At 36.0% G+C, this 22,329-nt stretch overlaps 1 protein-coding gene across 1 annotated transcript; it reads right to left on the bottom strand.

Moving 5' to 3' along the window:
- Positions 1 to 2,192: 2,192 nt before the first annotated feature.
- LOC127652877 (nuclear factor of activated T-cells 5-like) lies at positions 2,193 to 22,070 on the bottom strand. Its single transcript, XM_052139300.1, has 12 exons — positions 21,851 to 22,070; positions 19,081 to 19,675; positions 17,820 to 18,006; positions 16,180 to 16,370; positions 15,625 to 15,797; positions 13,876 to 14,010; positions 13,675 to 13,727; positions 12,949 to 13,081; positions 12,402 to 12,470; positions 12,230 to 12,324; positions 7,528 to 9,271; positions 2,193 to 7,441 (listed from the first exon to the last, which is right to left on the bottom strand). Exons 2-12 carry the CDS (start codon positions 19,650 to 19,652, stop codon positions 7,203 to 7,205), a joined length of 3,591 nt encoding a protein of 1,196 aa, XP_051995260.1. The 5' UTR covers positions 19,653 to 19,675; positions 21,851 to 22,070; the 3' UTR covers positions 2,193 to 7,202.
- Positions 22,071 to 22,329: the final 259 nt, after the last annotated feature.

The following is a 22,329-nucleotide window of genomic DNA, read 5'->3' as shown; positions in this document are numbered from 1 at the left end:
ATTGGATAAAAAGGATAGACAGCTGGATGTGTGTGTGTGTGAGAGAGAGAGAGAGAGAGAGAGAGAGAGAGAGAGAGAGAGAGAGAGATGGAGCGTGTGCAATCACCAGTTGTCACACTCAATCAGAGATGTTGCCAGCTATAACAGTGGAAAATAGACGTCCAAGAGGGGGTATTCCTCTCTATTTCGCAATATGATATAGAAACAGTGATGTCCTCCACCATTTGAAACTCTGATAAAAGGTAAGCACTTGAGTTCTGTAATAAATCAGTCAGTTCTGTCTCTCAGCTGTGATGAGCCTTAATCCTGAAGTTGTCCTAAAAAGCTATTAATTAGGATTTAGTTAATCCTAAAGCTATTTCCTAGTTTTAGTAATGTATTAGTAATATGAGCGATCACAGAGCACAGTTCTATGTAAACAATGACTAATGGATTCACTTTACATCACCAAGTGGCTCATATTACACACAAAAAATATATTTTGCCACCACCTACTGGATAACATATGTCATTTCAAAAATAAATCCAATAAGTCCTAACAGATACACTTCAGTTTAGAACAGCATGAATGCGGAGTGATACACACACAGTGAAGCGTCGGAGCACTGATGGTGTCACACCATCAGTGCTCATGGAACGTCTCTTGTCCAATCAGATTCGAGGACCGGAACTAACTGTGGTATATACTCTGAGAACAGCATTTTATCGAGGTCGTAATCAAGGGAATTTTCGATTGGCAGGGCGGAACACACCTCCTGCACCAACAAGACTACACTGCTACATTAATGCCTACATGTACTTTGGCCTATTCAGTTTAGGAGCGGTTCTCTGAAACGCAACAAAATAAGCATCAAAATAAGTGTTCGTTTATCTACAAAAATAAAGGGGATCAGCAGATTTTTCAGGAGGGGGAAGGCCAAAACAATAAACTAAACAGAGCTATCTGGAGGTGAAAGTCTTACCAGACGTCTAAAATTAAAAATAAAATAAACAAAGGCTTGCCTCCCTGGGTGGTAAAGAAAAGTAGTAAAATTAGCACCAGCCTCCCTAAAGTAGCTAATGATGTTAACCAATACAACAATACTAGTAAAGTTTGTAGACACAAACTTTGAGTTTGGCAAAAAAGCCTAGTCTAATTAAGTCCTAGTCTTTAAGATAGATAGATAGATAGATAGATAGATAAGAATGTCTCTAGCATGTTTTTCCACTTAGCTAGGTATTGTTAGCACTTTTTAGCATGTTGCTAGCCTGTTCTATCATGTTTTATCACGCTATTAACATGTTGTAACACTTAGCTAGGCATTGCTAGCATGTTTTATCATGTTGTTAACATGTTTTAACACTTAGCTAGACATTTCTAGCATGTTTTATCATGTTGTTAACATGTTTTAACCCCTAGCTAAGCCTTTCTAACATGTCTTAGTATGTTGCTAGCATGTTGCTTTACAGCATAAGTCAGAACAGCCTGAAGGGGTGTGATGATCTTGGTGGATGTAGTTTTAATCCTCTAAAGGAGGTATTACAGGAAAACGTTTTCACACTTGAATATGTGTCAATGGAAATTTGGGCCTATTTGGAAGACCGCTTTGGGAATTCCGTAATTCTGATCAGTTAGAAAAGATATAGCCCACTATTCCAGATCAGTTTGAAGGTCTGTGCAAAGTTTGGTGCATGTAGCTTGAAAGCTCTTGGAGGAGTTAAGAGTTACTAATTTAGTCTCAGAACAAGATTAAATAGTAGATCTGTAATTTGGATTTTTCAAGACATGAATTAACAATTTTATACAGCGCTTAATAGCGATACAACAAGTCACGAGACACAAAGTAGCTCAGCTCATCTGAGACAGGAGAAGGGAGTCAGAAAATGGCATTTCCCAGCAGCATTTACCCCCCAGCTCACAGCCAGACCAATCCAGACACCTCTCATTAGTGGTCTCACCTGAGAGTCATTACAGTGAAAAAGTGAGGATAGAGAAGAGAGGAGAAAGAAAACAGGGAAAAAAAACATTCTCACCCCAAAATACACAACCAAAACAAATTATATAAAATGCCCGCTTGAATACGTCTTTGGACGTCACACTCATGTCAATTTAATATTACCTTGTTTTCCTTTAAGGCTGGTGTTTACTAATATGTTTCCAACTATAACAGAAAATGCATTAGAAACAAACGCACAATCCTTGAACTATTTAAAACTATTTTATTGATATATAGCAGCACATTTACATAAACATAGCTGCAAGTGTAGAAATGCCCCAAAAAAAGCAAATATCTATGAGTCTTTAAAAATTGTCACCATTAATATTTCAGCAGTAGCTAATAATTTATTTCAACTTTACATCCAACATCAACTGTCTGTCAATCATGAGAATTTTAAACAAAAAAGAGACTTTCACAACAAACCACACTCCTACTGTATAACACAATTTTTGTCAGTTGAACTGACACATTAAAGTAGCTTGCCATAAGAATGACATAATAAATATTGTGCTATTCATTATGGCACATTAGGAAATATAATAATAAGTTAAAGGATTAAAGAAGTACAACTAAATATGGAGGAATATTCCGGGTTCAATACAAGCTCAGTCAACAGCATTTGTGACATAGTATTGATTACCACAAAAAATTATTTTGACTCCAAAAATGGAGGTTATAGTGATGCACATACAATGGAAGTGAATGGGGCCAATTTTTGGAGGGTTTAAAGGCAGAAATGTGAAGGTAATAATTCCATAAAAACACTTACACAAATTATTCTGTTCATTAATTCTAATGTTGTTTAAATTGTCATTTTTACAGTCGTTTTAGTGTTTGGTGACATTACGTCCTCGTGAAAACGAAGTTGTAAAATCGGATATAACTTTAAAAAGTTAGTAAGTGATTTCATCACACTGAAATCACGTTAACACGCATATTATGTCTTGTGGCTATACTTTTGAAATAGTGAGTATTTTAACGTTTACGGATTGGCCAAATTCACTTCTATTGTTCTTTTTTTAAGAAAAGGAGGGGCAAGTCAAAATAATGTTTTGTGGTAATCAATATTATGCCACAAATGCTGTTGATTGAGGTTGACTTGTATTGAACCCGGAATATTCCTTAAAAGTTTTTAAATTTTAAAGGGGTGAGGTCCCACTGCTTGATAAAATCGACAGTAACAATAAGGAAAATAATGTGCTTTTAAATACAAATCACAAGGCACAACTACCAATTTACCTCACCACTTTATGCAACTTTCAGATAGAAGTACATTTAGAGGCATATTTTTTGGTATAGATTTAGTATTTCCGTTTATTAGAAACAATGTATGATATGCCAAGCCTTATTTGTAATATTTTACAGTGAAAAATAGAATATTGTAGGGGATCCCTATCAAAAAGACACTGCACTTGCCAGCTTTATCTTGTACATTTAATGCTTATTAAAATAATTTTTTGTTACTTTACCCAAAACAGATTACATTTTTGAATGATACATTTATTATGAACTATAAATGTATGCCTAATCTATATAATTGATGAATTTTGGAATCACACAAAATAGAATTTTGAGTGGTAATGTTTGCTAATATGGCTTATATTCCCTAAAGGCTTTATGAAATCATTATCGGAAGTCCTGTACTGACCAAATTTGTATTCCAATATGCATTGTTATAGTGAAAGTACAACAGGAATGTACAATTGTATATGTACAAAACATTGCATTATTATGACTCTTATTAATATCTCTACAGCCTATCATGTTATAATAGTACGTGGTCTGCACATATGTTTTATTCTGGAAAAGATATGAGATAAAAGAAACAAACATATGTTGCAACATGTTACATGACATATGTTGCAACATGTTACATGTTAACATACGCAATGATTTTAACTGAGAAAACCTTTGAGATATAACCTTGAAAAAAATAATAAATTAATATTCAAAAAAAAAAAGAAAAGAAAGAAAAGGAGGTATGGTGAAAAAAAAATCAATTTTCACATAAATAGAGTAATATGGAGACAACAACAAGCTAAATTAGTATTGTACAGAGATGAAGATGAGTCATGGAAAGCTCTTTTTTTCCAGTTCAAGTTCACAGTTCTTTCCCATTCAAATATGTGACAGCACCCTTCAAGCAAAATATCTCCAAAAAGAGGTTAAAATAGTTTCTACAATAAAGTAGGTATAAAAATAACCGGTTTCTGAGCAAAGAAAATGGTCAAAAATGTAATACCAAACATCGCAGGCTCAAACGAGCCATTTCTTTGACATTACAGAGAAAAGCTCTCTCATAATGTATGTAATTTCCCTTATGCTAACGACAAACCAATATCTGCCAACTAACTTCACACCAGCCTAATGTAGCATTCTAGATTGGCAGCTTTACATCACGCCTGACATTTAAACACATCAAATAACCAGAAATATAGAGCTCACATATTGTTTCTATACATTCAAAACAAACTCACTTAACAACCAAATATACTGTACAAACATCCATTTGAGCCACAAAACTGGCCAATTTGTCATGAAGTAGATAACGACATGGTCTGAAGTCTTGACATGTCCTAGAGTTTTTAAATTTTACAGTAGGGTACAATGGGGTAAAGGCACACCTCAAGGAAAAAGTTCTAATGAAAGGTTGTTTTCTTTAAAATGATTATTTTTTAAAAAAGGTGATGAGTTTGGCGTAAAAATGCCCCAGGTAGGTTATAGTTACATTGTGTAAATATTGGGGCAGTAGCTATAGGGCACAATTTGTCAAATTAGACAAATATTTTTGAGACTGCTAGATGCTTTTTTGAGTAGAAAATTAAGATAATACTTATTCAAATTAACCACATGAAAATGTGCACCATTTCCTGTTAATTTCAATCACATTTGGCAATTCATAACATCTCAAGTATTCTATACACAAATGACTCTCCATTGTTATTGGATCAGTGAATGTGAGCCCATTTTGAACATTTTCATAACAAATCAATTTGCCCCATTTAAGAAAAACAATGTGTTTTGTAGGGGCCTTTAAGCCCTGCAACAGGGGGCTTTTAACCCCAAATTACATCCTTTCACGTATTGGACTGTTTTGAACCCTTTAAGCTCTGCCTGTGTTTTTAAAAGATTTCCTAATTCAGTGGCATACCAAAAATTAAAGGCTTATAACTTGAAGAAAAACAAACAAGGAGGATCAAGGGTTTGGTATCACTGTAAAGAAAAATGTGTGACCGATTATGATACATTCAGAGACTCTTAGCTATTACTCGCTATATTTGTGTCTCAGAGTACAAAAAGGCTGGTTGTATTGTACTCATTGAGAGCTTTCCAACAACATATGACACATGACTATTTGATGAGTCTGATGTTTTTACTGATAGCAATAATATGTACAGTGCAATTTTATATATAAAATTTCAAAGTATTTTTTCAGTTTTGGTTATAATGTCTGCATGCATTGAAAAGTAGAGCTTATAGGCTTTCAAACAATACCTAATTTGTGTTGGTCAAGACTGTAGTTATTCATATTTTGACAATTATTGTTTTTTCTTGTGGGTCTATCCGAGCTTAAAGGGTAATCACCTTGAACAAATAATCTTTCGTCTTAAAATAAATGTGATAATTTCAGGGATTTTCATTACCTTCATGAATTTGCAACATTTTTAAAACTATTAAAAGAGTAGATCAATTACCTCAAAATCAACTTTCGACATTGCACACAGTTATCTCATGGATCAGGAATACTTTGCAGTGTATAGAGACAAACAGGTGTTTAGAAAAGTACTGTGGTATTTTGTTTTATTGCTGTTTAGTGCTTTGGGAGTAAATGAAATCAAAAGTGCCTTTTTCCCAAGGGCCTTTAGCCTCATTGTACCCTAAGTTATGACAAGGTTAAACGCTTGATCCAAACTATATTTCTGCTTAAATAGATAAAGGGTTACTTCTTTAAAGGGTTGCTTTGCCAGCCTTTACAATATACGTGTATATACTGCATGCCAGTATATTTAGAGAACTTATTTGTAATACTGGTTGGACACTCCCTTCTGATTTGCCAATAAAGGCAATCTGCCCTGTTACAGCGTTCCAGACGCTGGCAAATAAAATAATGACAAAATTATTTGAACATCATATTCAAATATTTAAAAATTAATAGAAGAAAAAAAGACACTTATACACATATTATATGTCACACAAATGCATGTATATAGGACACTCTGACATGCAATTGTAGACATCAGAAACCACACAAGCTAACTGAGCAAGAAATTACTTAATTGAACCTAAATTAAAAGTTAATACTAGAAGTTACAGTAAATAAATGCTCTTTGTATTTTAGATTCAGATTCAGAGTTTTATCCATGAAGGTGCATTTCTGATTGACTATCTAAAATAAACAGTTGTGTAAACAGATGAAAGACAGTAGAATTATGTATAAAGTAAACAAAAGTTGAGAAAAACTTGACGAAATGTAAAATCAGGAGTAACTAACCACACTGAAAACATACTGCATATAAAGTGCTAGGAGGAAAATGCCAAAACAATTTTTTCATAAAATATATTTTCTTTTGCAGTTTGACTAATCTAAAAAAACAAACAAAAAAACAAAAAACAAATAGCATATAAATAGATTCTCAAGTGTACTGAGACAGAAAAGAACATTATGCGTTTTTATATATAAAAAAACTGATATGAAAAATCTCACCGCAGACTGCTTGTATTGAGATATGCCAATACCAGGCATTCTATATTTTATGATAAGTTAAGTTCACAGCTAAAATAGACATCCCAAGACTCAATTAAAAAGATGGGGGGAATCCAGAAATGATGTTCATATTTGCAGTGGTGTCACTACAAAGCATAACTGCACACCATATGTGTCCTGCTCTAAAATCAGTGCTGTCAATGTGTAATAGCAGGAGAATTTGTAGATAAGTTGTAGATCCAGTTGTGATTCAACAACAGGTTTTGCCAAATCTGTCAACAGCCGACTAGTTTCTCAAAGTTCATGGGCAGAGTTAAGTAAAAGTGAATGTCCTACTCTGAGAACTTTGTAAGAGTCAATAGTTGTTTTTAATGATCGGTATGAGCAAAATATCTCCAAAATTCTATATTTTTTTTCAATATCCAATATATAAGAAATCCAAATATTCAATATGCGTGCAAGAAATATCAATAAACCTATATGGAAGGGAACTATTGAGAAGGTAAAGCTTGAAGGCTCTAATACGAATGGGAGATGTTATTGCCTTGCTCCTGAAGGCTAACCAGAAGGTCATCAATCTTCTCCATGTTCTGAGAGGTTGTCATGGTGTTCTGCACACTTCCAGGGTCTGACATGGGTTGCCCAAGTAAAGACTGGATTTGCCCCTCGCTCTCTTGCTGACTTTGACCAGACTGATTGATGGCAATGATCTGATCAGATAGCGAGGTTCCTTGGGAGTTCATCAGTTGATGGCACTCTGGAAAAAATAAATAGTTGAATAAATGAGTTATGGCCCTTGCGGTGTTTACTTTACTAGAGTTTGAAACATGATTATTATCTTACCATTATGGATCTCAAAGAGGAAGAGATTGGGCTGCTGGTTCTGGTTGGGCTGGTTGAGGCTTCCACTCATTGTAGTCTGAAAGAAGGGACCAGGCTGTTGTACTGGAGAGGAAGTGCTGGTCTGAAGTCCAGCTACATCATTTGGTGGTGCAAAAAGTGTTTCTTGAGAAGCCATCCCCCCTGGCAAATTGGACTGTGCCATGAAGAGGTTTACAGACTGTGAAGTGTCGGTACCAGAACTTGGCACCAACTGCATGGGTTGCTGGTCCTTGAACAAGGGCTTTTTTGAGGACGGGTTGACCACCATCGTAGTCTGATCCTGAAACGTCATGGGTTCAGATGGCTCCTGCTGCCGGACAGTAAAGGGTAGGGAGGTGTTTTGAGGTTCTGGGGAAGTTAGGGTGTTGTTGTTCATCGATGACATCTGGACTTGGCCACAGAATAACAGATTGGAGGTTTGGTCTTGTGTCACTGCAGATGATAACGAACTGAGGAGAAGACCAGGCTGCTGTTGCTGGCCAGAGGAGAGCTTGCTTGGTGATTGGGATATGCTCTGGAATAGAGAACCAGGTTTGGACTGTTGTTGCTCCATTGGAGTGCTTTGCTGGATGGGATCCTGGAATACAGACGGGGCCTCTAGAGAAGATGTCTGCATAGAAGTGAGAAAAGCTAGTTGCTGAGGCTGGCTGGCGTTGACTGGGAGTTTACCTGGTACTGTGTTCTGGGAAAGAAACAAACTAGTAGGAGAAGGCTGAGCTTCTGTGGACATACTGGATCCACTGAGAACAGAGAGATTGCTTTGGAAAAGGGAAGCTTGTACCTGGTCCTGGTTGTGTGAGGTCTTCTGTGTGTGAAAAAGAGCCTCCTGTGGGCTTTGGGCTTCAGCCAGGGCCGTAGGATTGTGAAAAAGGGAAGGTGAGGAATGGTTGGGTTGCTGCTGAAGAAAGCCAGCTTGAATGGATATGAGGTCCTTGGCTTGGTGAAATAAAGCTGCCTGTTGTTGTTGTTGTTGTTGTTGTGGTGGTGGTGGTGGTGTCTGCTGGAAGAGAGAACTCCCATTCTGCACCATACCATGTGAAGAGCTCTGCTGCTCTGAACTACAATGAATTTGAACCTGTGGCTGAAAGAGCTGATGCTGAAGGTTCTCCAGAACTTGCTGCTGCTGTACCAGCTGAATTTGTTGCTCTTGGTGCTGTATCTGCTGCTGTTGCTGTTGAATTTGCTGTTGTTGTTGGTGGATTTGATGCTGCTGTTGATGGATTTGCTGTTGCTGCTGCTGAAGTTGATGGTGTCGCTGCTTTGACAGTGAATTCTCAGATTGGAGTTGGATGTTGCAGAATCCCTTTGCTTGCAGCTGCCGTACCGCCTGCTCCAGTTGCGCCACCTCATCGGGAGGCAGAAGGGAAAGCTGTTGTTGAGGGTTGTTGTCTATTTGAGAGAGCCCCACCACTGAAATGCTAGTGTTGCTAGACCTCTCCTGTCCAAGACTGTCTCTGTGTTCCAAAATGAATGGCTGGACTCCTTGCTGAAGAAGAGATTTACTAGGTACATGGAAAGACCTGCTGGGTGCAAGGTCCTGTTCTTGGATAGTGGTGAAAGGCTCTTTGTTGGAAAAGACAGAGTTAGGTGACGGTTCCTGTTCTCTCGTTTGGTGGGCCAGAGGACTGGAAAAAGTGCAAATATTGGTGGAGATCTCGGTACTCATCTCTAAGGCCTTCTGTGCTGAATTGATGACATCGGAGGTCTGTTGGGTTGCAAACAGGATAAATGTATAGAAATAAGGTCTGTTGATTTAATTTAGTGTGATTAATTGTATACATTTTTTTTTGCAATTAACCATGCCCCCTGATGCCGTACAGATTAATGAAAGTACAGATTTTCCAACTATACGAGCCGCAAGTGGGCAGAGAGATCTTCCAATGTTTATCACATACATAAACATAGGAGACAGCTGTAGAGGCGATATCAGCAAGCAAAATCACAGACTTTTTAAAGCTTGAAGTCATTTTTACGAGATGTGTCAATAGGTGGCAGCGCGCTTCAACAAACCTCACAAGCAGTGCAGCCACAGAATGAGAACCGCTCAAGGTGGAAGCACAACAGGTGGGCAAAACGCAACAGAATACGGGAATCTTGAGATGTGATTTTCAAAATGTACACTACTTTTAACATGAAACAATGCAGCATGTATGATGCTGAATAGCAGCGAGTGCTCCAAACACATCTATCAGAGAATATAGATTATATAGAGCAACAATTAAAAATAGTGCTGTTGGAACACGAGTACGCATACTGTGAGAACTGGACACATTGACGAACTCAATGCAAAACAGACTGCTATCAGCTGTAGGCTTGTTCAGTGATATGAGAATAAAATAAACAATGTATTGAGTTCTTAAGCCACTTTTTGTATTGTCTAATCAATGCTTTATTCATCTACCACAATAATGCAATTTATTTTAAATTTAGGCCCTACAAATTGTACTTATAAATATTTGAATTATTATGCATTATTTATATGAATTATCTTTATTTCAGGGCCGTTTGCAGCAAATGATGTATGTGATTAATTCAATTATTATTATATAAATTGGCATGGCATGTTCTGTATTTAAATTGATTAAAAAATGTAATCGATTAAATGCTAATAGAAATGCATATGCAATAATAATTTATTGTTTCAGTCTAGTGTTGTACATGTGGATCAATTACGTAAATTAAAAAATTACTTGCACATAAATTAAGATGAACATGCTTTGAGTTCAAATTCACTTTGATTTAGATTTTTTTTGGGTGGAGGGGCTTAAAGTAAACAAAAAGACAGACAGAAAAAAAAAGTAATAGCTAAAATTCTTAAAAAAATATATATATATATATATATATATATTATTTCTTAAAATATTATAATATAACATATACACTCACCTAAAGGATTATTAGGAACACCTGTTCAATTTCTCATTAATGCAATTATCTAATCAACCAATCACATGGCAGTTGCTTCAATGCATTTAGGGGTGTGGTCCTGGTCAAGACAATCTCCTGAACTCCAAACTGAATGTCAGAATGGGAAAGAAAGGTGATTTAAGCAATTTTGAGCGTGGCATGGTTGTTTGTGCCAGACGGGCCGGTCTGAGTATTTCACAATCTGCTCAGTTACTGGGATTTTCACGCACAACCATTTCTAGGGTTTACAAAGAATGGTGTGAAAAGGAAAAACATCCAGTATGCGGCAGTCCTGTGGGCGTAAAATGCCTTGTTGATGCTAGAGGTCAGAGGAGAATGGGCCGACTGATTCAAGCTGATAGAAGAGCAACTTTGACTGAAATAACCACTTGTTACAACCGAGGTATGCAGCAAAGCATTTGTGAAGCCACAACACGCACAACCTTGAGGCGGATGGGCTACAACAGCAGAAGACCCCACCGGGTACCACTCATCTCCACTACAAATAGGAAAAAGAGGCTACAATTTGCAAGAGCTCACCAAAAATTGGACAGTTGAAGACTGGAAAAATGTTGCCTGGTCTGATGAGTCTCGATTTCTGTTGAGACATTCAGATGGTAGAGTCAGAATTTGGCGTAAACAGAATGAGAACATGGGTCCATCATGCCTTGTTACCACTGTGCAGGCTGGTGGTGGTGGTGTAATGGTGTGGGGATGTTTTCTTGGCACACTTTAGGCCCCTTAGTGCCAATTGGGCATCGTTTAAATGCCACAGCCTACCTGAGCATTGTTTCTGACCATGTCCATCCCTTTATGGCCACCATGTACCCATCCTCTGATGGCTACTTCCAGCAGGATAATGCACCATGTCACAAAGCTTGAATCATTTCAAATTGGTTTCTTGAAAATGACAATGAGTTCACTTTACTAAAATGGCCCCCACAGTCACCAGATCTCAACCCAATAGAGCATCTTTGGGATGTGGTGGAACGGGAGCTTCGTGCCCTGGATGTGCATCCCACAAATCTCCATCAACTGCAAGATGCTATCCTATCAATATGGGCCAACATTTCTAAAGAATGCTTTCAGCACCTTGTTGAATCAATGCCACGTAGAATTAAGGCAGTTCTGAAGGCGAAAGGGGGTCAAACACAGTATTAGTATGGTGTTCCTAATAATCCTTTAGGTGAGTGTGTATATATATATATATATGTGTGTTTTAAAGAATATTAATATTTGAAAACAAAATGAGATCAAATAAAAGTAAGTTGGTGTGACCAACACGCATGTAGCCATTTTGTTTTTATGTGACAAAAAAAAAACATAAAACAGAGAGGTCATTAAGATCATTATGTTTTGATATGATATTCTCAAATTTTTCTGAAATTTGTTCAGGTCCAATGGAGAAACCTTAAGAAAACTTCTTGATATTCATGACTCATAGATTCATGATATTTGTAATAAATATATATCTTTTGACATATTTTAGCTTTGAAAACTTTTTGGAAAATAATGATTATGTTGTGTAAACTCAACTGTGTGTATTCAAGATGCAAGGAAAGCATTTTACTACCTTTTACTTGGTTAAACGGCTTGACATTTTTAAAGTCAAAATATATATTTTTTCAATGAAAATGCTATGAATGTTTTTGTTTTTCTAAAAAAATGCTTGAAACCAACATCTAGATTTTTTTTAATTAAATGTATAATTTTTATAAACGTGGACAACCTTATTTGTCACAACCCCTGAACAAACCTTGAAGGTCGAGGGGTTACTGGAGACCTCCATTGGAGTGACTTCTTCTCGTTTAACAAGAGGCAAAACTGGGGCCATCAAGGCACTGTCCATTACTATTGAAAACAACAGACAGAAGGTCATTTATAATTGTTTTACATGCACAACAGAAAAATGCACATGCTTTCCTTACCTTTGATTTGTTCAAAACAACAAGGTGTCACTGGAGGCAAGACTTCCTTCTTAACAGACAAATCAACATCTGAAAACATTGTAACACGATCAGTGACTTACTTAAAGAAATAGTCATTATTTTCTCATGCTCATGCTGTTTCAAACCCATTTGACTTTCTTAACAACATGAGTAAATGATGACAGCATTTTTATTTAATAGAGGCTTTAATACAGATAAACTGTTTAAAGCTGAAGTGTGTAATTTCTGTGAAACTAGTGCCGCCGAACAGAATCGCAAAAAAAAACAGCTTTCTGAATACACCCCTCATCTGCAGTTGTTCAAACAGTCAGATAGTCCCGCTCCTAACTCCCGCCATTGGTTTTTGAGAAAATGAATCAATGAATGCCTTACTTATAGTTGTCTATGCATATTAAAATGCCACATTATGCTGGCATATAAGTATTTTAACACCCAAAAAGTAACATCAGCTTTAAGTGAGCCTGTTTTGTTTTGGAGGAGAATGAGTTGTGCTCTGATTTGTTTATAAGGTGGAGATTATACTAACCTGGCTCTGGAGTGTATGTAAACGGTTGCATATCATGGGAACATCCAGCATTTGTCACAACACAGATACACACAGACACAGGAGATGTGATAGCTGGGTTTTGATATGGAGGGACTTTGACAATGAGGTGGTTCTAAAAGTGGAGAGACAGAGAAAACGAAAAATAAACTGAAGGCAAAATTAGAATTTTATAAATAATGACTATTGCTCATACTTCTGATTTGGACTTTGAACATATCGCTTGTGTATTAAACTTGTGTATAGTTTATGTGTAGTTAACTCCAACATTGCTGTGGCGTGTTTTACATGGGCAAGCACAACTCAAGACATATACATTATTATTTAATCTAAACTTCATTTTTTTTTTTTATTGAAACTTGACTTTTTTTTTATTTGCACTTTATAGTTAGACCGTTTAGTTGTGCATAATCAACAATATATTGAAACACTAAAAATGAAAAGGTCTCTGCTGATACTTCAGGGCTTAAATTGTGAAACAGATATATTCAAATACACTTGCTTAAAACAATTGAAGTAATTCCTAAACACTTCACTGCATACTGATTGTGTATCTAGGTCAGCAATCGGTGGTTCTTGCCAAATTCATGTCAGTCAGCAATAGGCGACAGTGATGTCTGTGACCTGCACAAAGCTGCATCTATTTTTACGGCGCTTCATCAGCCCACACAGTCAAAAATAGGAACAGCAGATGTAATGGCTTACTACCTGATGGAAAAACTCCATGTCAATGTCAGCCTCTGCTTTCCAGGATTTATCATCTGCAACAGAGGTTAAAAAGGCCAAGAAGTGCTATACATAATAGGAATAAAATAAAAGCAGGCCTATATTCATACAAGTATAGGACAAGATGCACAGAAAAGGGCATTACGCAATCTAACACATAAAGATGGGATACTAATCGTTTACCTGAAGCATTCTCCTGAAAAATGACCTTGGTTCCTTTAAGAAAGTTTTTTCCAATAATGAAGACTTCATTCCCCCCTGTAACTGAACAGCTGTGTAAACTCTTTTTGAGTATCTCAGGTACTCCTGCAGGCTGGGCTATAAAAACAGGGAGAGGGAGAAAAGCCGACTGTTATTATACTCAGCCAGCTAACATGTTTTAGAGCAGCAGACAGTGACTAAATATTTAGTTTCCACTGACAAATCTGACTTTTTTGGGCCAAATAATTCATATAATCATCTTGTAAACACCAAATGGATAGATTTACTTCCTAAACTTAATACATTTTGCCAGACTGATTTTAACATATTTGCTTCTCAAAGGTTCATAAATCTTTTAATTATTGTTTTAAGTAGGTTAGTTATCAGTGAACCATAGAGGTAGACATCTTTTAATTGGACTTTCTTTCTTCTCCAGAACACAAACAAAGATTTTTAGGAGAATATCTCAGCTCTGAAGGTCCATACAATGCAAGTGAATGGTGACCAGACACTTCAAGCTCCAAAAATCACAAAAAGAAGGCATAAACGTTATCCATACGACTCCAGTGGTTTAATTCATGTCTTTAGAAGTGATAGAAATTTGGGTGAGAAACAGATAAATATAAAAAAAAATTATACCACAAATCTCCACTTTCACTTTCCAAATGTAAAATTGTTTTTTTAAAAAGGACTTAAATGTTGACCTTTTTCTCACCCACAACTATCAAATCGCTTCTGAAGACATGAATTTAGCCACTAGAGTCAAATGGATTACTTTTATGATGCCTTTATTTTTTTTGATGAGTGGAGTGTTGGTGGCAGTGGGCTAAAGTGGGCTAAAGCACTGAACTGGTAAGCAGAAGGTTGTTGGTTCGATCCCCACAGCCACCACCATTGTGTCCTTGAGCAAGGCAATTAACTCCAGGTTGCTCCAGGTGGATTGTCCCTTTAATAAGTGCACTGAAAGTCGCTTTGGATAAAAGCATCTGCCAAATGCATAAATGTAAATGTCTTTATGTGCTTTTTGGACCTTCAAAGTTCTGGCCACCATTCAATTGTTCTTGTGATGTTCTTCTAAAAATCTTCTTGTGTTCTGTAGAAGAAAGTAAGTCATACACATCTGGGATGGCATGAGGGTGAGAAAATAATGAATGTTCATTTTTGGGTGAACTATCCCTTTAAACATTAATACATACATGATCATAGAAGTGATGTAAAATAACTATCTAAAAAGTAACCTACTGTTTACATTTTAGCAACTGAGTAATGCATAACCAGAATTTCATCCAACCGGTAATGTTTTAACAAAGGTTTCTAATTTCTGCTTTTAAATCCTCTGGAACACTTGCCCCATAGACTTTCATTGTATGTGCAAGACTGTAGGTGTTTTCTAGTATTTATATAAAAAGAACTGCAATTATTTACTGTGGCAATTGACAGCATTCCGAAGATGCATTTAACCTTGAATATTCCTTTAACTGACAGGCAACAGAAATCCATCTGAATTTCAAAACATAAAAACGTATAAGCACAAAACACTGACATAACCAAAAGCTCTTTGTAGTGGGCACCTAATGTTCTGCCTTAGACTCATTCATTTTTTATTTTTTTGGCTCTTAATAATATAAACATTCATTATCCCCTCCTCTAATCCCTACCTCTCCTATGTGATGAGAGCACCAGCTGGGCTCGCCAGCAGGGAGATGCTATGAATAACCCAAAGCCACTCACTGCACAGTATGGGGGACGATGAGGTCTGTAACGTGAGCAGAGAGCCATCAGGACGTGGGATGCTGACTCGGAACACCAGCCTGGCACGGGTGCTCTTCTTCTTGGATCCGGCCACCCCGATACGGGCCTCCACATCAGCATTCCTGAGCTTCAGGATCCCCACACAGTCTACACTGTAGAGACACCCAGCTGTCAGGTAATCACAATCACTACAATCAACACCATATAACCTCTACAACCTCTGAATTAGCAGACTGTGTATTGCATTTGCATATATTTAATAAACTATAATGACAAACTATGTTGCAAACTAAATGATTAAACGGATAGTTCACCAAAAAATGAAAATTCTGTGATCATTTACTCACCCTCATGTTTTACTTCTTAACATCGCCTTTAGTGTTCCAAAGAAGAAAATTATGGACTTGGACCAATATGAGGGTGAGTGATGACAGAATTAAATATTTTTAGTGAACACTCTTTAACATTTTAAAGCATGCTTAGTGACAATCTGATGCTTGAACTTTGATGCATTTTTAAGATGTTGCTACATACGCCAGAGTCATATTGTTGCTGGGGTCAAGAGGCACTTCAATAACAGTGGTCCCTTCAATGTCTACTTCTCTACAGGCTGTTGTGTTTCGGCCTGTAACTTTGCAGGCCTGGTAGAACCCATGAGGCTTTGCACGCCCAGCGTCATTGCCCACAAAGATCTGCAGTATCACTTGCTCCTTCACTCCATCAATCTGTGAGGAACCAGGAAACTCATGTTTAACAGAACAACATGGGCACATACAGAACATCATCAGCAAAGAACGAGAACCATGATATAATACTTTAAATGCTTTAATGCCAAAGAGCTAATTAAGATATAGAAAATTAAATATTTCAAATATTAAAGGGATAGTTCACCCTAAAATGAAAACTCTCTCATCATTTACTCACCCTCAAGTCATCCTAGATGTTTATGACTTTCCTTCTTCTGCTGAACGCAAACGAACATTTTTAGAAGAATATCTCAGCTCCGTAGGTTCATACAATGTAAGTGAATGGTGACAAGAACTTTGAAGCTCAAAAAGCACATAAAGGCAGCATAAATGTAATCTATACCACTCTAGTGGTTTAATCCATGTATTCCGAAGAATATGATAGGTGTGGGTGAGAAAAAGTTAAATATTTAAGTCCTTTTTTTTTTTACTACAAAGTCTCCTCCCTGCCCAGTAGGTGGCGATATGCACAAAGAATGCAAATCGCCAAACACAAAAGAAGAAAAACTTTTAAAAGAGAAGAGTGCTTTGGGGGGGTTGTTCGAAAGTGGAGATTTATTGTAAAAAAGATGTGGTGATGGGGTGTGGCTGAGTGATAGGCAGACAGAGTAAGTATGGTAAGGATTGACACCTGTGGGAAATCACCTCTAACAGCTGTTTTGTGTTTGCAGTGAGAGCGGAGAGGAATTTAAAGGGCATTCCAGACCACCGGATGAGAGAGAGAGTTGCACGCATCAGTGTGTTCATGTGTGTGGTCGTTGTGTTGAAGCTGGAAAGCATTTTGAAGTTTGTGTGGGAAATAAAAAATACACGTTAAATTTTTACCCATATCCAGCTTCCTCCTTGAAAGAACCTGGTCACAAAGGACTTAAACATTTATCTGTTTCTCACCACACCTATCATATCGCTTCTGAAGGCTTGCATTAAACACTTATGGATTTCTTTAACGCTGCCTTTATAAGCTTTTTGAACTTGACCCCGTTAACCTGGACATACAGAGTTGAGATAACCTTCTAATAATCGTTCTAGAAATATATTGGCTCTATAGTGTGGTTTACAGAAAACTGCAATATTTTGTACCAAAGAGCTAATTAATATAGAGCAAATTAGCTTTTTTTTTTAAATATTAAGAGTTATTTTAAAGTAACTTTGGCTTTATAGTGTGTTTAAGGGAAAACTGCAACATGTTATAACAAAGAGCGAATTAAAAGCTAATTTTTGAATGAACTTAGTGAGCATGGGAAAGGTGTGATGTAGTTTTAGGATTTAAAGCAGTACCATTTTTTATTACATAAAAATGTTGCACAACGACTTTTACAGGGTGAGTGAAAATGGCCACAGTAAAAAACGCAGCAACTTTGTTATTCCTACAGTATACAAGACATCCAGGTTTGTTTGGTTAACATACATTAAGTCTGTGTGACTCACCTTAATAGTAGGGAAGCCTTGTTGTGTTTGATCTTTCACAGACCCACGGCTGCCCTCAGTCAGATAACGGGCTCTATGCTGAGTCTCAGGCTGCACCAGAATCTTTAATTCTTTCCCTTCACTTTTCTGAGGATACTGACCAGACAGTATCCCACCTTTGTGACAAGATGATTGTGGTCCACCAGAACTAGAAAACAAGCACCGTTGGTGAGCATTAAACTAAAGATTGTGGCCAATTGGTTGGCTGCCATTAAGAACCTTTCAACACAACAACAAGTTACAGATGAGATATCTGTATAAATTATAGCACTGTTCACTTGGTAGTCTTTAAACCTAGAGAAGTAAAATAAGGTTTGTGTTTAACATTACTTGAGACTTTCAATGTTTGCTCTACAACATAGATTACACTCAGTAATACCTCAAACGTGAACTTTGAAGTCTCTGTACTTTTTTAGTAATGTAAATTAAATTTATGAAAGGTATGACCTTATCTTGTTTAAGGGATAGTTCACCAAAAACAATGACAATTCTCTCATCATTACCCTCATGACATCCCAGATGTGTATGACTTTCTTTCTTCTGCAGAACACAAATGAGGATTTTTAGAAGAATATCTCAGCTCTGTAGGTCCTTACAATGTAAGTGAATGGTGATCAGAACTTTGAAGCTCAAAAAAAATCACATAAAGGCCACGTAAAATTAATCCATACGAATCTAGTGGTTAAATTAATATCTTTAGAAGCGATAGAGGTGTGGGTGAGAAACAGATCAATATTATATAATAATATAATGTGAAAGTGAAAATGGAGATTTATAGTAAAAAAAAAAAAAAAAAGACTTTCTCACCCACCCCTATCTTCTGAAGACATTGATTAAACAACTGGAGTCGTATGAATTACTTTTATGCTGCCTTAATGTGCTTTTTGGACCTTCAAAATTCTGGTCACCATTCACTTGTATTTTAAGTACCAACAGAGCTGAGATATTCTTCTAAAAATCTTTGTTTGTGTTTTACTGTAGAAAGAAAGTCATACAAATCTTGGATGGCATGAAGGTGAGTAAATGATGAGAGAATTTTCATTTTTGGGAGACTATTCCTTGTGGCAACTCCAACAAATGGGTTGGGATTTATTGTATTGTCTGGGGTAGGCGTTTTAAGGCCTAAGACCTGTTCACCTGTTTCTACTTTAAGGAACAAATATTTGGGGTGGTGAATGAATGCATGGGGCACAAAGTTTACCATGGTACAGCAAAAACTCACCTTGCTTTGGAGCAGACCTTGCTGTCTAGGCCAAGCTGTGAAAGCACAAAGTGTGGACCTTTGGCACTATCTGCATCGAAGACATCCAAGTTGGCCTCTTCAGCTGGGATCGGGTTTGGTCCAGGCTTCTGCCGAGGGGTGTACTTGCGGGCCTTGCGGGGCACTTCAGTGTTGTCATTATAGGAGCTGGAGCTCACGATGCTGAATTTAGAGACAGAGTTCTCCATCCAGATACTGCTGCTCTGTTCCGAGTCCAGCAGAAGGTCGTCCTGGCAAGACATCCGGCTGTCATCAAGCAGGTCTTCAGGTGGAGGTGAGATGCTGAGGACAGACCGTTTGGAGGGTGTCATCTGGTGTTGCTGTTGGGTCTGCTGGCTGGTTCCTCCACCCTTTTCTCCACACATCCTGTTACAGCTAGAGACCTTGCCTTCCAACACCTCAGCTTTCCTTCGGCTGTTTGAATCTCCTGGTGTGCTGCTGTCATTTACAGCAATCCATTCTGAAGCTGATGTGGAGTGCATGGTTGAACTGGAGGAGGTGGGAAAAGCAGTTCGAGGACTTCCCATGTTCATAGCAGAAGAGTCGGATGAGGCATCTGTAGTGTGTACAATCAGACAGTCAATAAAGGCATCTCTATATGCAGGTCAGCAATACATTTAATCACGATAGCTTTCTGTCTCCTTTGACTTTCCAATTGCTCCTGGTTTTAATGTTTCATGGAGAGTTATCTACTCGGCAAGGCTCAACAAAAAGGATGGCCTGCTAGCTTGGGACCAGTGTGCGAAAAGTTTGGCAATTCATGGAACTGTCACTTGCGCTATCAGGCCAATGGTGCATGCATTTGTATGCCTTGCAAACTGAAACATTTAGTTTAAATTTGTCAAATGAATCTGATTTTAATATGTTGCCGAGGTAACGTTGTCTAACAGACTAACAAAATTCTCTATAACTGTTTGTCATATAGCTTTGTCCTCCAGCAATCTGTATTTATGATTTTATAGCTTATATTATAGTTACATTATAATTACATTATATTATAGTTACATTATAGCTGTATAATTTCAAATTATTATTGCAACCTATTAAATTTGATTTATTTTTAAAAGAAAACAACAAATACATTTTAATACATATGTTTATGAAACGTATTTATAATACAAAATATCATATAAAAAAATATATATATATATATATATATATATATATATATATATATATATATATATATATGTTCCTGAAAATAAAATGTAACAATAATAAATAATAATGTAATATATATACATATTTTTTTATACATTTGTATCATTAACATTTTCTAAAATATTAATCAACCATTTATTTAAAAATAAATAGCTTATAATATAGTTGCATTATAATACATTATATTACAGTTACATTAAAGCTGCATCATTTCCAATTATTATTGCAACCTAGTAAATTAGATTTATTTTGAATAGAAAACTTTATACATTTTTAATACATACGTTTCCAAAACATATATATATATATAATAATAATAAAAACTAATAATTATATATATAATGAATAATATATATATATATATATATATATATATATATATATATATATATATATATATATATATATAATTATTCATTATATATATAATTATTAGTTTTTATTATATTAATAGCTTATATTATATAGTTACATTATAATAGTTACATTACAGCTGCATAATTTCCAATTATAATTGCAACCTAGTAAATTTGATTTATTTTGAATAGAAAACTTTATACATTTTTAATACATACGTTTATAAAACTTATTACTAATAAACTATACACAAATATAAATGTTTCTAAAAATAAAATTGAACAATAATAATGCAATATATATATATAGAATATTTGTTATTATTAATACATTTAATGAACATATGAATTAAAAATGTTTTTAAGAATAAATAGCTTATATTATATATTTGCATTATAATTACATTATATTAGTTACATTACAGCTGCATAATTTACAGTTACCTTGTAAATTAGATTTGTTTTGAAAAGAAAACTTTTCAAAGTTTATGAACTTTTAATAACAAGAATATTATATATATATATATATATATATATATATATATATATATATATATATATATATATATATATATATATATATTATTACTAATAATACGTTTTATAAACTTGTGAATTAAAAATATATTATTGTTTTTCTTCTTTTTTTGTTGTAAATATTTGCAAGGCATATGCATATGTAAACTACTGGCCACACTGGGCAAGTGGAAAAAAAATCCTTTTTATTGAGCCCTGCTGGGTTTAAAATACCTAAACAAACGTTTAATTAATTGCCATTTTGGAGGGCAAATGTCAACAATTGCAAAAGCATAAATGCTGTTCAGTGAATAAAAATAAATAAACAAACAAACAATGAGAATGATCATGCTGAATAACGTCTGTGTGCTCCCTTAGGACATTCAGGACGCAAAAGGAAAACAAGCATTTGGTGTAGAGTGACTGTAAAGCAGTGCATGACATCACTCTCCAAGACATTACACACAGTTTGCTAGCCATAATATCCTCCTCTTTTGCCTTGGCTTCATTTAAGCATACATATAAAATGTATATACATGTATTGTATATCATCCTCAATTGTTACAAAAAGTGGTTTTCAATATATTTATGTTTCATCCAGATGCTGCAAGCGTGTGTCAGGTGATGCAAGCAAATTCGTATACAAATTTTCATGGAAGTGAGCATAGCCACAGAAACAACATAAACCAGTGCCTGACCTATGAAGCAGAGAACTGCAGAGCATTTTGTATGCAGACACTCCCTGCTTCAGAGGGAACTCCCTGGAATGAAAATGAGACAACCAATGAACAACAAGAGCTGACCATTAAAGTGTATTAAAATGAAGAAAGCTCCAGAACTGTTGCAGTTTTATTTTTGGACAAATTGAAACTAATGTCATTCAACGTTAATTTGCCTTGAAATCCTAATTAGACTACCTCCACATCTCAGATGGCATGGACTTCTGCCAAAGGGTTAATGTGAAGATGACACTTTATAAGACCTTATATGTTTATAATTAACTTTATGACAGCTTCTAAGCATTCCAAAAGTATTGAAGGGTGGGGATATATATATATCTATATATGAAGCCTGTCTGTGGCATATTTGTGAGGCCTTCTCAGCATTTTGTTTGATTTGCATAAATATGCAAATTAGAGAAGAAAAAGATGGATGGAAATGTGTTGTCTTAAACCTT

The sequence above is a fragment of the Xyrauchen texanus genome, chromosome 2, assembly GCF_025860055.1.
Source record: "Xyrauchen texanus isolate HMW12.3.18 chromosome 2, RBS_HiC_50CHRs, whole genome shotgun sequence".
Taxonomy (NCBI): Eukaryota; Metazoa; Chordata; class Actinopteri; order Cypriniformes; family Catostomidae; genus Xyrauchen; species Xyrauchen texanus.
This window is presented reverse-complemented; position numbering and strand designations above follow the sequence as displayed.

Coding starts and splice junctions, on each gene's coding strand:
- LOC127652877 (XM_052139300.1), bottom strand. CDS start 19,652: ATGAACATGGGAAGTCCTCGAACTGCTTTTCCCACCTCCTCCAGTTCA. Junction 15,798..16,179: donor AGCAACAATATGACTCTGGC/GTATGTAGCAAC, acceptor GTGTCTCTACAG/TGTAGACTGTGTGGGGATCC. Junction 7,442..7,527: donor CCTCTTTGAGATCCATAATG/GTAAGATAATAA, acceptor TATTTTTTCCAG/AGTGCCATCAACTGATGAAC.